The 13,143-nt window shown below is 49.7% G+C and overlaps 1 protein-coding gene across 2 annotated transcripts in view; it reads right to left on the reverse strand.

The window, feature by feature from the left end:
- Positions 1–13,143, reverse strand: part of kcnn1a (potassium intermediate/small conductance calcium-activated channel, subfamily N, member 1a) — a 92,394-nt gene that overhangs the window by 32,634 nt on the left and 46,617 nt on the right. For both annotated transcript variants that reach the window (XM_078423791.1, XM_078423792.1), the window contains exon 3: positions 2,322–2,417. In XM_078423791.1, the coding sequence (XP_078279917.1) occupies positions 2,322–2,417 (96 nt within the window). The remainder of the gene's footprint in view (positions 1–2,321; positions 2,418–13,143) is intronic.

The raw sequence follows: 13,143 nt of genomic DNA on the forward strand, positions 1-13,143 counted from the left end.
GCCCTTCTTCAGTCTGATGTCAGGGGAGAGGGTGGGTGTCCCGGGTGTCCCGCCCTCTCCCCTGACATCAGTCTGAAGAAGGGCCTCGACCCGAAAAGTCACCCATACCTTCTCTCCAGAGATGCTGCCTGACCCGCTGAGATACTCCAGCATCTTGTGTCTCCCAAGAGAATCATCTTGGATGAAGGTCTCCTCCCTTTGGTCAGGGGCATCCTCCTGCTCTAATGGTGAAAGTGATAGCCACCAAGACACGGCTGACATCTAATATACAGGAAAATAAATATTTAACGTGGCGGGCTCTGAAACCGGAAACGCAAGTGCTAGACCTGTCAAGGAGATCGTCAGGAAATTATTTTAATGGGAATGTTTTTCAATTAACATGAATGTTTGCACATAAATCTTCAACTGTTTAATGCTTCACTGCATATATTAATATGTTTTACACATTATTTCAGAGATGTCACGTTTCAAATCCCTACACTGGGATCAACACTTGCCAGGGTTTGGTTTAGTTTAGTTTAGTTTAGAGATACAGCGCGGAAACAGGCCCTTCGGCCCACCGATTCCGCACCGACCAGCGATCCCCGGACGCTAACACTATCCTACACACGCTAAGGATAATTTTACATTTTTTTATACCAAGCCAATTAACCTTCAAACCTGTACGTCTTTGGAGTGTGGGAGGAAACCGAAGATCTCGGAGAAAACCCCACGCAGGTCATGGGGGAGAACGTACAAACTCCGTACAGACAGCACCAGTTTTCTGGATCGAACCCGGGTCTTTGGTGCTGTGAGGCAGCAACTCTACCGCTGCGCCATCGTGCTGCCCGATTTGGCTTGAAAGACGATGGCTGAGGCAACGAGACAGAAAGATATTCTTTGGGGGTTAAGAGGACTGAGAATTAATAATGAGGGCCCGACAAAAACGCAGAAGGAAACGGGAGATTTGGGCAGGAGTATTAAATAAACATTCTGCACCAAGGATCCATCACTCACGTATAAAATCATGAGTGGAATAGATTGGGTAGATGCACAGAGTCTGTTGCCCAGAGTAGGTGAATCGAGGACCAGAGGACATAGGTTTAAGATGAAAGTGCTCCTGGCCCGGGCGGCCGCCATTGGTGGAGCGGGAGCACGTGGCCGCTGGCTGGGTGAGGTCACGTGGGGCGCAGGGCGGTGACATCACCCTTTGTCCCGTATTTGGGAGTGAGGAAGTTGGCAACCCCTAGTGTCACCCTAGGGCTCCCTGTCCATTCATTTCCTGCTGCACCTGCACATCATGATTGCAGTGTCCACTGTGTAGAAAATGCCTCGGCTACTCGACAAAGCATCTCCAAACCTGGCGGCCACTGCCTTCAACGTATCCAAGGCAGGGGGATTGGGGAATTCATCATCTGCAAGATTCATCATCATCGAGATCCTTCGTCAGTCTGAAGAAGGGTCTCGACCCGAAACGTCGCCTATTCCTTCTCTCCCGAGATGCTGCCTGACACGCTGAGTTACTCCAGCATTTTGTGTCTACCTTCATCCACAAGTTACTGTTCAAGATGCACACCAGATGAAGTGGTCTTTGATATTAATTGCCATTCTTTTCATCCTTGGACCTTCGAGACCCTTGACCCAACATCAATGTGGGAACAAATTCATCTCAAGCCCAGCCCAGTAGTTTAAGACGGCAGATACGTCACACTTTCTCAATTCAGGATGGGAAATCCTTAATTGCCCTTGACCTGATTGATCCCGACTACAGGTGCTGTCTGTACGGAGTCTGTACGTTCTCCCCGTGACCTGCGTGGGTTTTCCCCCGAGATCTTCGGTTTCCTCCCGCACTCCAAAGACGTACAGGTTTGTAGGCTAATTGGCTTGGTGTAAATGTAAACATTGTCCCTAGTGTGTGTAGGATAGTGTTAGTGTGCGGGGATCGCTGGTCGGCACGGACCCGGAGGGCCGAAGGGCCTGTTTACGCGCTGTGTCTCTAAACTATATAAATTGTCACCTTGTCGGATACTCCCGGCCTGGAAAAAAACTGTTGTTCAAAAACAAATCCCCCCACACACCCAGGGCGTAGAGAGTTTAGAGTGCACGGCAGAGCTGAGAGCCGAGTGTGGGGAGCAGGTGAGACACGACACGGGGTGAGTCTCATCGGTGATGGAGGGTGGGCCTCCCTGTGACCATTGCCCCCACTGCACAAGTCCCCACCTGAGCCGGGTGTGGGGAAGGAGGGGGAGACGAGGGGGGGGGGGGAAGGTGGGGGGGGGGGAAGGTGGGGGGGGGGGAAGGTGGGGGGGGTAGGCTCGGAAAAAGGAAGGTTGATGCCTTACCTGAATCTCACGAGCATGATAGACAATAATCAGACCCAGTAATATTACAGTGGAGAGGCTGATAAGGCATTTGAGTGCGAGGGAGTACAGAGACGCCTGGAACACAACAGAGAGAGATGGTTAGACACAAACACAGAACTCAACTGATCGTGCTGGAATATGGCTAGAAGGGCCGAATGGCCTACTCCTGCACTTATGGTGTATGTATGTATGCATGTGTGTATACATGTATGTATGTACGTGTGTATGTATGCATATATATATGTGTATGTGTGTGTGTGTGTGTGTGTGTGTGTGTGTGTGTGTGTGTGTGTGTGTGTGTGTGTGTGTGTGTGTGTGTGTGTGTGTGTGTGTATGTATGTATGCATGTATGTATGTATGTGTGTGTGTGTGTGTGTATGTATGTATGTTTGTATGTATAGGAAATTAACTGCAGATGCTGGTACAAATCGAAGGTATCACAAAATGCTGGAGTAACTCAGCAGGTCAGGCAGCATCTCAGGAGAGAAGGAATGGGTGACGTTTCGGGTCCAGAACCTTCTTCAGACATGTATGTATGTATGTATGTATGTAGGTGTGTGTGTGTGTGTATATGTATGTATGTGTGTATGTATGTATGTATCTCAACCACTGTCTCTCTAGCAAGGAAGTTCAAACAGAAAGAAAACTTCAGGAACAAGGTGTCCCGCCAAAGGTAAACATGTCTGCACCCCAGCTCGCCCCCTTCCCACCAAACCTTGCTCCCAATAATCCACTCTCCACCCAAATCCCACCGCACCACTCCGCCATTTTCTCTCTCGTATCTTTGTTGCACTCTTCCCTGGACTATTCAAAGCTATTTAGTGACATCGTTTACCCACATCCACCCTACAACCCCCCCACCCCCCCCCCCCCCCCCCCCCCACATTCCTTACATCTTTAAGGTTTTATTATGTGTTTGGAACCCTCAATGAAAGGAAACAATCTGCTAAAATCAGGGTTACTAAATTTAGTTTTGTTTTAGTTTGGTTTAGTTTAGAGAAACAGTGTGGAGACAGGCCCTTCGGCCCACCGAGTCCGTGCCGACCCTCGCTCATCAAAATCAATCAGAATTGATTTTCCAGGTGGCTTCGGTTGATGGTTAAACTTTGGCTAAAAGTACTGACGAAAATGTGTACGCACTAGTTCTATCCGATCCGCACACACCGGGGACAATTTACAGCAGCCAATTCACCTGCACACCCGCATGTGTCTATGGAGTGTGGGGGGAGACCGGAGCACCCGGGGAAAACCCCCGCAGGTCACGGGGAGAACGTACAAACTCCGTACAGACAGCACCCGTGGTCAGGATCGAACCCGGGTCTCCGGCGTTGTGAGGCAGTGGCTCTACCCGCTGCGCCACCGTGCCGACCTGTCCATTCACACTCTCCCTAAATATAAGGCCCCCCTCAAAGCCTTCCATTTCCCAGAGTGCCGAGCAATTGGACACTGCATTGAGACAGGGTGGTGGTCGTGTTGGGAGACCACCGTGGTTATCTGACACTTGTGCACGGAACTGTGAAGAAAATAGACGTGTATTTTGATAGCGCCTTTCACACTCTCAGGGCAAACCGATTTGTAGGCAAAGGAAGACTTTAATTTCCGTGATGTATGTACGTGTGTACGTAGTGTGTTCATTTACGTTACATGGGGGACTGTGCAGCCACTTTAGCTAAGGTCCCACAAAGAGTTATGTGTTCAACGATTTCCAAGATGGCGTTGGTCGATTGATAAACTTTGGCTAATAGTACTGATGAGAAGGGTGTTTGCAATGAGCTTCCAGAGGCTGGGACTATCCCAACATTTAGAAAACAGACAGGTACATGAATAGGACAGGATTGGAGGGATATGGACCAAACGCGGGCAGGTGGGATTAGTATAACTGGGGCATGTTGGTCGGTGTGGGCAAGATGGTCCGAAGGGCCTGTTTCCACACTGTGTCACTCTACGACTATCACTCTAAGGAGTCCTCCCCCCCCCTGAGTTCTTAATAGTATGTTTGTTATCTGCCGAGAGAGGGAGGTTGGGAGCTTGTCCAAGGCACAACTAACTGGATGCAGAAGAACGGAGGTGAGGACAAACTTTTTCACTCAGAGAGTTGTGAATCTGTGGAATTCTCTGCCTCAGAAGGCAGTGGAGGCCAATTCACTGAATGCTTTCAAGAAAGAGTTAGATAGAGCTCTTAAAGATAGCGGAGTCAGTGGGTATGGGGAGAAGGCAGGAACGGGGTACTGATTGTGGATGATCAGCCATGATCACAATGAAAGCCGGTGCTGGCTCGAATGGCCGAATGGCCTACTCCTGCACCTATTGTCTATTGTCTAAGATAGACACAAAATGCTGGGGTAACTCAGCGGGACAGGCAGCATCTCTGGAGCGAAGAAATGGGCGACGTTTCGGGTCGAGACTCCTCTTCAGACTGGGTGCAGAACTGGCTTGGTGGTGGGAGGCAGAGGGTGATGGTGAAGGGTTGCTTTTCACACTGGAGGCCTGTGACCAGCGTTTTGCCATCGGGATCGATGCCCAGTCCTCTGATCTTCGTCGCATGTACTAGTGGTTTGTATGAGAATATTGGTGGCATGATTAGTAAATGTGCAAGTGAAAGGCCTGGATAGAGTGGATGTGGAGAGGATGTTTCCACTGGTGGGAGAGTCCAGGACCAGAGGGCACAGCCTCAGAATAAAAGGACCATACCTTTAGAAAGGAGCTGGGGTGGAATTTCTTCAGCCAGAGGGTGGTGAATCTGTGGAACTCATTGCCATAGACGGATGTGGAGGCCAAGTCAATAGGTATTTTAAAGGCAGAGATACTTGATTGGTAAGGGTGTCAGGAGTTATGGGGAGAAGGCGGGAGAATGGGATGGAGAGGGAGAGATAGATCAGTCATGATTGAATGGCGGAGTAGACTAGATGGGCCGAATGGCCTGCTTCTGCTGCTATGACATGAACATGAGAATTGGTGGTGACACAAGATACCGCAGATGCTGAAACCCAGAGCAGAACACAAAGTGCTGCAGTAACTCAGCGGGTCAGGCAGCATCTGTGGAGGGAATTGACAGACAACGTTTCAGGTCAGGACCCTTCTTCAGACTCACGAACTGTGAAGTAGTTGGTAAATGTTACGAAAAATTGTCCCTAGTGGGTGTGGGATAGTGTTGGTGTGCGGGGATCACCGGTCAGCGCGGGCACGGTGGGCCGAAGGGCCTGTTTCCCCGCTGTGTCTCTAAACTAAACTAAGGAGGTGGTGAGGCAGGGACAGCACATTTACAAAGCTCGGGGGCAGGTACTTGAATGAGCAAGACATGGGCGGATATGGAATTAATGGAGGCAAGTAGGATTAATAGGAGGGCATGAAGGCCGGCATAGACACGATGGGCCGAAGGGCCTGTTTCTATGCTGTACATCTCTATGGTTCTGGGGCCGTCAGTGCAGTAGCCCTTCAATACTGCACTGCAAAGCCTCCCTGGATTATCTGTCCATGTCTCTGGAACGGGGGTTCCCATTCCACTCATGGGCTAGATTCACAAGTTCATCAGCGATAGGAGCAGAATTAGGCCATTCGGCCCATCAAGTCTACTCCGCCATCCAATCGTGGCTGATCTATCTCTCCTTGCTAAAACCCCGCTCTCCTGCCTTCTCCCCACAACCCCTGACACCCGCACTAATGAAGAATCTATCTATCTCTGCCTTATCTATCTATCTATCTCTGCCATTAGAAACATCCTCTGACTTGGCCTCCGCGGCCTTGAGGTGACACCAGATTGTAAAGGCCGAGACCATTTGTGGTTGAGGTTTCACCCCCAAAATCCATCTTTGGTTCATCAGAATTTCATCAGCAACCATGTCTGGGCAACCATCTTCTCACCGTCCCCCACCATCCCCCACCACGCCCCTCTCTTGTCTTTGAGCGATGTACAGCTCCCCTTTTCAATAACATGCAGTGGTATTCACAGCACAGACCCAGGACAGCCCCAGAGACACGCCAGTGCAGTCAGAACACTTACCTCAGTGGGCCACCACGATGCTAGGCGGCCACACTCACACACCACTCACACGGGAGCTGCAACAAGACCCCTCTCTCAAACCCATCACAGCAGATGGTGCAGGATAATAACTGCAGGATGCTGGTTCAAATCGAAGGCAGACACAAAACGCTGGAGTAACTCAGCGGGTCAGGCAGCAGCATCTCAGGAGAGAGGGGAATGGGTGACGTTTCGGGTCGAGAGACCCTTCCAGGTCACCCCATTCCTTCTCTCCTGAGATGATGCTGCCTGTCCCGCTGAGTTACTCCAGCATTTTGAGTCTGCCTACAGCAGACAGTGAGTGGTGTAATCGGGAAGCAGAGGGCAGTATCTCAGCCCCAGACTGACGTCGGGAACAATCAGAACATTAATTTCAGAGGCACACCGGAGAGGAGATGTGATCTCACTAAAAACCTCAGCCACACGTCGGCGGACAACTTACTTAATTGGCTCAAGCATTTGATCGCACTGGCACACAGATGCGAGTCTCTCTCTCTCTCTCACACACACACACACACACACACACACACACACACACACACTCGAGTAAACCTTGGGACTTGCAGCACTGAGTAAGGTTAGAATGATAAACCCTGGCTCAAGTAGACAAGGGGGAAACTTCAAACCCCCCCCCCCCCCCCCCAGGGACTCTCAGGTACGCTCACCTCAGTCACTAACTTCAAACGCACACTCGACTTGACACAATATTGGTCTCAGAACAATATTGGCACGGGGGTGAGGGGATGGTGGGACAAGTCAGTGTGCTGACCGTAGCAGTAAGGTGTCAGACTCACACCACAGTCAGGATACCAAGCACAGGGCACACGTTAAAACAGCCAGGACACTAACCTCAGACACACACTTGAGCACAATGTTGGGCGGTAGAATGGAGAGTTTCAAGCACTTTGGAATAAGAAGAAAAATGAGAAAACAGGGGGACATGGAGACAGCGACGTAGAAGATAGAGACCGAGAGAGAAAAATACAGTCACAGTTAAAGGAAACGGACTGAGAACACACACTAAATATCACAGTTTCGTGTCCGTTTGTGAATTCATAACGCATTATCTGTAAAATTTACACCCAAAAAAAAAACCCAACAGGAACTAATGTGCCCCCCAGTTTGTGCAGAAGACTCGATAATCTGCAAAGAAAAAGAAAAAAAAAAGAGGTGTAGGAAGGAACTGCAGATGCCGGTTTACACCGAAGATAAACACACAGAGTGCTGGAGTAACTCAGCGGGTCAGGCAGCATCTGTGGAGAACATGGATAGGTGACGTTTTGGATCGAGACCCTTCTTCGGACTGGGAAAAAAACAGGAGGGGAAATAAAGGAATCGTTTAGCAAAGTGACTCCATTTCAGGTTCATTTTTTTGCAGAGACTCATTGGTGGGACGACTGCAATAATAAAGAGTTTAGTTTAAAGATCAATCTCCGGGCTTGGGACTGCAGTTGAGGGTGTGATTTCCAGCGCCCATCAGGCGTCTGAAGAAGGGTCTCGGCCCGAAACGTCACCCATTCCTTCTCTCCAGAGATGCTGCCTGACCCGCTGAGTTCATAAGGTGATAATGGATTGGAGTAGAATCAGGCCATTCGGCCCATCGAGTCTACTCCTCCATTCAATCATGGCTGATCTATCTCTCCTTCCTAACCCCATTCTCCTGCCTTCTCCCCACAACCTCCGACACCTGCACTAATCAAAATTAGTTGAGCTCCATACACGGGCGGTCACGGTGGCGCAGCGGTAGAGTTGCTGCCTCACGGCGCCGGAGACCCGGGTTCAATCCCGACTACGGGCGCTGTCTGTACGGAGTTTGTACGTTCTCCCCGTGACCTGCGTGGGTTTTCTCCGGGTGCTCCGGTTTCCTCCCACACTCCAAAGACGTACAGGTTTGTAGGTTAATTGGCTTGGTAAATGTGTAAAAAAAAATTGGGTATAGGATTGTGTTAAAAATTCCATATATATTCCATAACTTCCATGCTGGTACAAATCGAATGTATTTATTCACAAAATGCTGGAATGACTCAGCGGGTCAGGCAGCATCTCAGGAGAGAAGGAATGGGTGACGTTTCGGGTCGAGACCCTTCTTCAGACCGTAACTTCCATAACTTCCAGTATAGTCCCTGATGGACTCTTCGGAAGTGATGAGCACAAGATACTCCAGCATTCTGTGTCTATCTTTGGTGTAAACCAGCATCTGCGGTTCCTCCCCACACTAACACATCTGCGGCACCTGGAACTGCCTGCAGCCGAAACCTTTGAGAGTCTGGGATTCGTACCCTATTCACAAACTGTGCAGCAGAGGTTGCTGTTCAATCTGCGATGAGACACACCCATAAAACAGCCGAGTGAACCCAGAACATCGCCGGCAGTTAGACACAAAATGCTGGACTAACTCATCAATGCTGGACTAACTCATCTGTGGAGAGAAGGAATGGGTGACGTTTCAGGTCGGGACCCTTCTTCAGACTGATGTCAGGGGAGTCCAGAACAAAGGGCCACAGTTTAAGAATAAGGGGTAGGCCATTTAGAACTGAGATGAGGAAAAACTTTTCAATCAGAGAGTTGTAAATCTGTGGAATTCTCTGCCTCAGAAGGCAGTGGAGGCCAATTCTCTGAATGCATTCAAGAGAGAGCTAGATAGAGCTCTTAAGGATAGCGGAGTCAGGGGGTATGGGGAGAAGGCAGGAACGGGGTACTGATTGAGAATGATCAGCCATGATCACATTGAATGGCGGTGCTGGCTCGAAGGGCCGAATGGCCTCCTCCTGCACCTATTGTCTATTGGGAGGGAGCGCAACAAAGATAGGATGTAGTAGGAGACAGGAAGACTGGTGGGAGAACTGGGAAGGGGGAACCTTCTCTCCAGAGACGCTGCCTGACCCGCTGAGTTACTCCTGCATTTTGTGTCTACCCACAGCTATGTGTATACATTTGACTTTAGGCCCTTTGGCCCATCGAGTCCTGCCAACCGGCAATCATCCTGTACACTGTCTAGACCTGGGACAGACACAAAATGCCGGAGTAACTCAGCGGGACAGGCAGCATCTCTGGAGAGAAGGGACGGGTGACGTTTCGGGTCGAGACCCTTCTGAGAGTCAGGGGGGAGGGAGATACAGAGATAAGGAAGAGTGAGGTGTGAAAATGAGACAAAGGGGATGTTGATCAAGGGCAATGTAGGATAGATCATTGTTAGCTGGGAGAAGGTGACCACAAAGCAAACAGAGATAAAATGTAATTAGGAAGATGGTTGTGTAGGAAAATAACTGCAGATGCTGGTACAAATCAAAGGTATCAGTCTGAAGAAGGGTCTCGACCTGAAACGTCACCCATTCCTTCTCTCCAGAGACGCTGCCTGACCTGCTGAGTTACTCCAGCATTCTGTGATACCTGGGAAAATAGTCGGAATGGTCGGAAAACTGGGAAGGGGGAGGGATGGAGAGAGAGAGAAAGCAAGGGTTACTTGAAGTTAGAGAAGTCAATGTTCATACCGCTGGGGTGTAAGCTGCTCAAGTGAAATACGAGGTGCTGTTCCTCCAATTTGCGCTGGGCCTCACTCTGACAATGGAGGAGGCCCAGGACAGAAAGGTCGGTGTGGGAATGGGAGGGGGAGTTGAAGTGTTTTGCAAGCGGGAGATCAAGTCTGCAGTGTTTAGACGAACGACTCTAATCAGTCGAACTGAGGAACTCGCGATTCCTTCAGTCAGGAAGATGCTGGATTTAAACTCCAGGACTTAGACAATAGACAATAGGTGCAGGAGGAGGCCATTCGGCCCTTCGAGCCAGCACCGCCATTCAATGTGATCATGGCTGATCATTCTCAATCAGTACCCCGTTCCTGCCTTCTCCCCATACCCCCTGACTCCGCTAATCTTAAGAGCTCTATCTAGCTCTCTCTTGAAAGCATTCAGAGAATTGGCCTCCACTGCCTTCTGAGGCAGAGAATTCCACAGAGAATACCACTTGAGCTGCAGAGAGAGGTTGAGCAGGCGAGGACATTATTCCCTGAAACTTTGCACTTCACTTTTGAGTTTAGAGATACAGCGCAGAAACAGGCCCTTCGGCCCTACGTCCCACCTAGTCCATGCCAACCAGCGATCCCTGCACTCTAACACTATCCCACACTGGGGACAATATACAATTTTACCGAAGCCAATTATCCTACAAACGTTTACGTTTAGTTTAATTTAATTTAGTTTAGAGATACAGTGAGGAAACAGGCCCTTCAGCCCACTGAGTTCGTGCTGACCAGCGATCGCCACATACTAACGCTATTCCACACACTCTAGGAGCAAATTAACAATGATACTAAGCCAATTAACCTACGTCTTTGGAGTGTGGGAGGAAACCGGAGCACCCGGAGAAAACCCACACCGTCACGGGGAGAACGTACAAACTCCGTACAGACAGCACCCGTAGTCAGGATTGAACCCGGGTCTCTGGCGCCGTGAGGCAGCAACTCTACCGCTGTGCCACCGTGCCGCCCTGAAACGCAGGAGGCTGAGGGGTGATCTTATAGAGGCCTACAAAGTCATGAGGGGAATAGATCGGGTAGATGCAGGGAGCCTTTTGCCCAGAGCAGGGCAATCGAGAGGCAGAGGACACAGGTTTAAGGTGTGGGGGGTAAAGATTTAATAGGACCTCGAGTGGCAACGTTCCTCCGACAAACGGCGGTAGATATATGGAATGAGCTGTTACAGGAGGTGTAGGAAAATAACTGCAGATGCGGGTACAAATCGAAAGTATCACAAAATGCTGGAGTAACTCAGCAGGCCAGGCAGCATCTTGGAGAGAAGGAATGGGTGACATATCGGGTCGAGACCCTTCTTCAGACTGAAGAAGGGTCTCGACCCGAAACGTCACCCATTCCATCTCTCCAAGATGCTGCCTGACCTGCTGAGTTACTCCAGCATTTTGTATTACAGGAGGTAGTTGAAGCAGGTACTATCGCAACGTTTGAGAAACATTTAGACAGGTACGTGGATAGCATAGATTTAGAGGGATGTGGGCCAAACGCAGGCAGGTGGGACTAGTGTAGATGGGACATGTTGATCGGCATGGGCAATTTGGGCCGAAGGGCCTGTTTCCACACTGTGTGACTCAATGGAATCTATAACTATGACTTTGACCTTAAATCTACGCCAATATCACAAAGCATCAGTGATCAACAGGTGATGTTGATTTAATCTCAGTTAGGTGTAGCTTTCACTGCATCAACACTATTTCTACAACAAACGTGCAAACTCCACGCAGGCAGCACCCAATGTCAGATCCAATCTGGGTCTCTGGCGCTGGTAGGTGGCAGCTCTACCACCCTTCCTTTTTAACGCTCCTTGCACATTTTGGCTCCAATTCTTTCCAACCTCTGGCTGGCAAAGCTCTGACCAACCTCCACAGATGCCCCCGCAGAAAGCATCTCATCGGGATGCATCAGAGCGGTCTGGGAACGGCTCCATCCAAGACCCGCAGAGAGGAAATCGCAGAGAGTTGTGGACGCAGCCCAGACCATCACACAAACCAACCTCCCTTCCATCGACTCCATCTACACCTCACGCTGCCTCGGCAAGGCCAGCAGCATAATCAAGGACCAGTCTCACTCACCCCGGTCACTCTCTCTTCTCCCCTCTCCCATCGGGCAAGAGGTACAGAAGTGTGGAAACGCACACCTCCAGATCCAGGGACAGTTTCTTCCCGGCTGTTATCAGGCAACTGAACCATCCTCTCACCAACGAGGGAGTGGTCCTGAACTACTATCTACCTCGTTGGAGACCCTCGGGCTATTTTTGATTGGACTTTAATGTTGCAATAAACATAACCCCCTATCATGTATCTGCACACTGTAAATGGATCGATTGTAATCATGTATTGTCTATCTGCTGACAGCTTAGCACACAACAAAAGCTTTTCACTGCACCTTGGTACACGTGACAATAAACTGAACTGAAATAACTAAACTCAGACCTGCAAGGATTTATTTCACCCAACCCTGCATTATCTTTTGTTGAAAAGAGATCCAGATTTCCACTGCCAGGCATGGCCGCTAACCTCTGCTGTAACCTTGTATCAGAGGGGAAGATCACCAACCTGAGATTTAGCAGCAGGAATAAACCTTCATGGAATACAAGCTCACTCTACACAACCTTCCTCTCCATCTGAGGAAGTCTGAAGAAGGGTCTCGACCCAAAACGTCACCCATTCCTTCTCTCCAGAGATGCTGCCTGACCCGCTGAGTTACTCCAGCATTTTGTGTCTCTCTTCCCCTCCATCAGTTCGGTTCAGTTTAGTTTCTTGTCCCGTGTACCGAGGTACAGTGAAAAGCTTTTGTTGCGTGCTAACCAGTCAGCAGAAAGACAACACACGATTACAATCGAGTCATTTACACAGATACATGGTAAGGGAAGAACGTTAAGTACAAGGTAAAGTCCAGCAAAGTCCGATCAAGGATAGTCCGAGGGTCTCCAATGAGGTAGATGGGAGGTCAGGATCGCTCTCTAGTTGGTGAGAGGACGGTTCAGTTGCCTGATAACAGCCGGGAAGAGACTGTCCCTGAATCTGGAGGTGTGCGTTTTCACACTTCTGTACCCTTTGAAGAGGAGAAGAGGAAGTGACCGGGGTGAGACTGGTCCGTGATTATGCTGCTGGCCTTGCCGAGGCAGCGTGAGGTGTAGATGGAGTTAATGGAAGGGAGGTTGGTTTGTGCGATGGTCTGGGCTGCGTCCACAACTCTCTGCAATTTCTTGTGGTCTTGGATGGAATAAAACAGTTGTAACTGCATGGATTCTA

Source organism: Rhinoraja longicauda, chromosome 28 (assembly GCF_053455715.1).
Source record: "Rhinoraja longicauda isolate Sanriku21f chromosome 28, sRhiLon1.1, whole genome shotgun sequence".
NCBI classification, from domain to species: domain Eukaryota; kingdom Metazoa; phylum Chordata; class Chondrichthyes; order Rajiformes; family Arhynchobatidae; genus Rhinoraja; species Rhinoraja longicauda.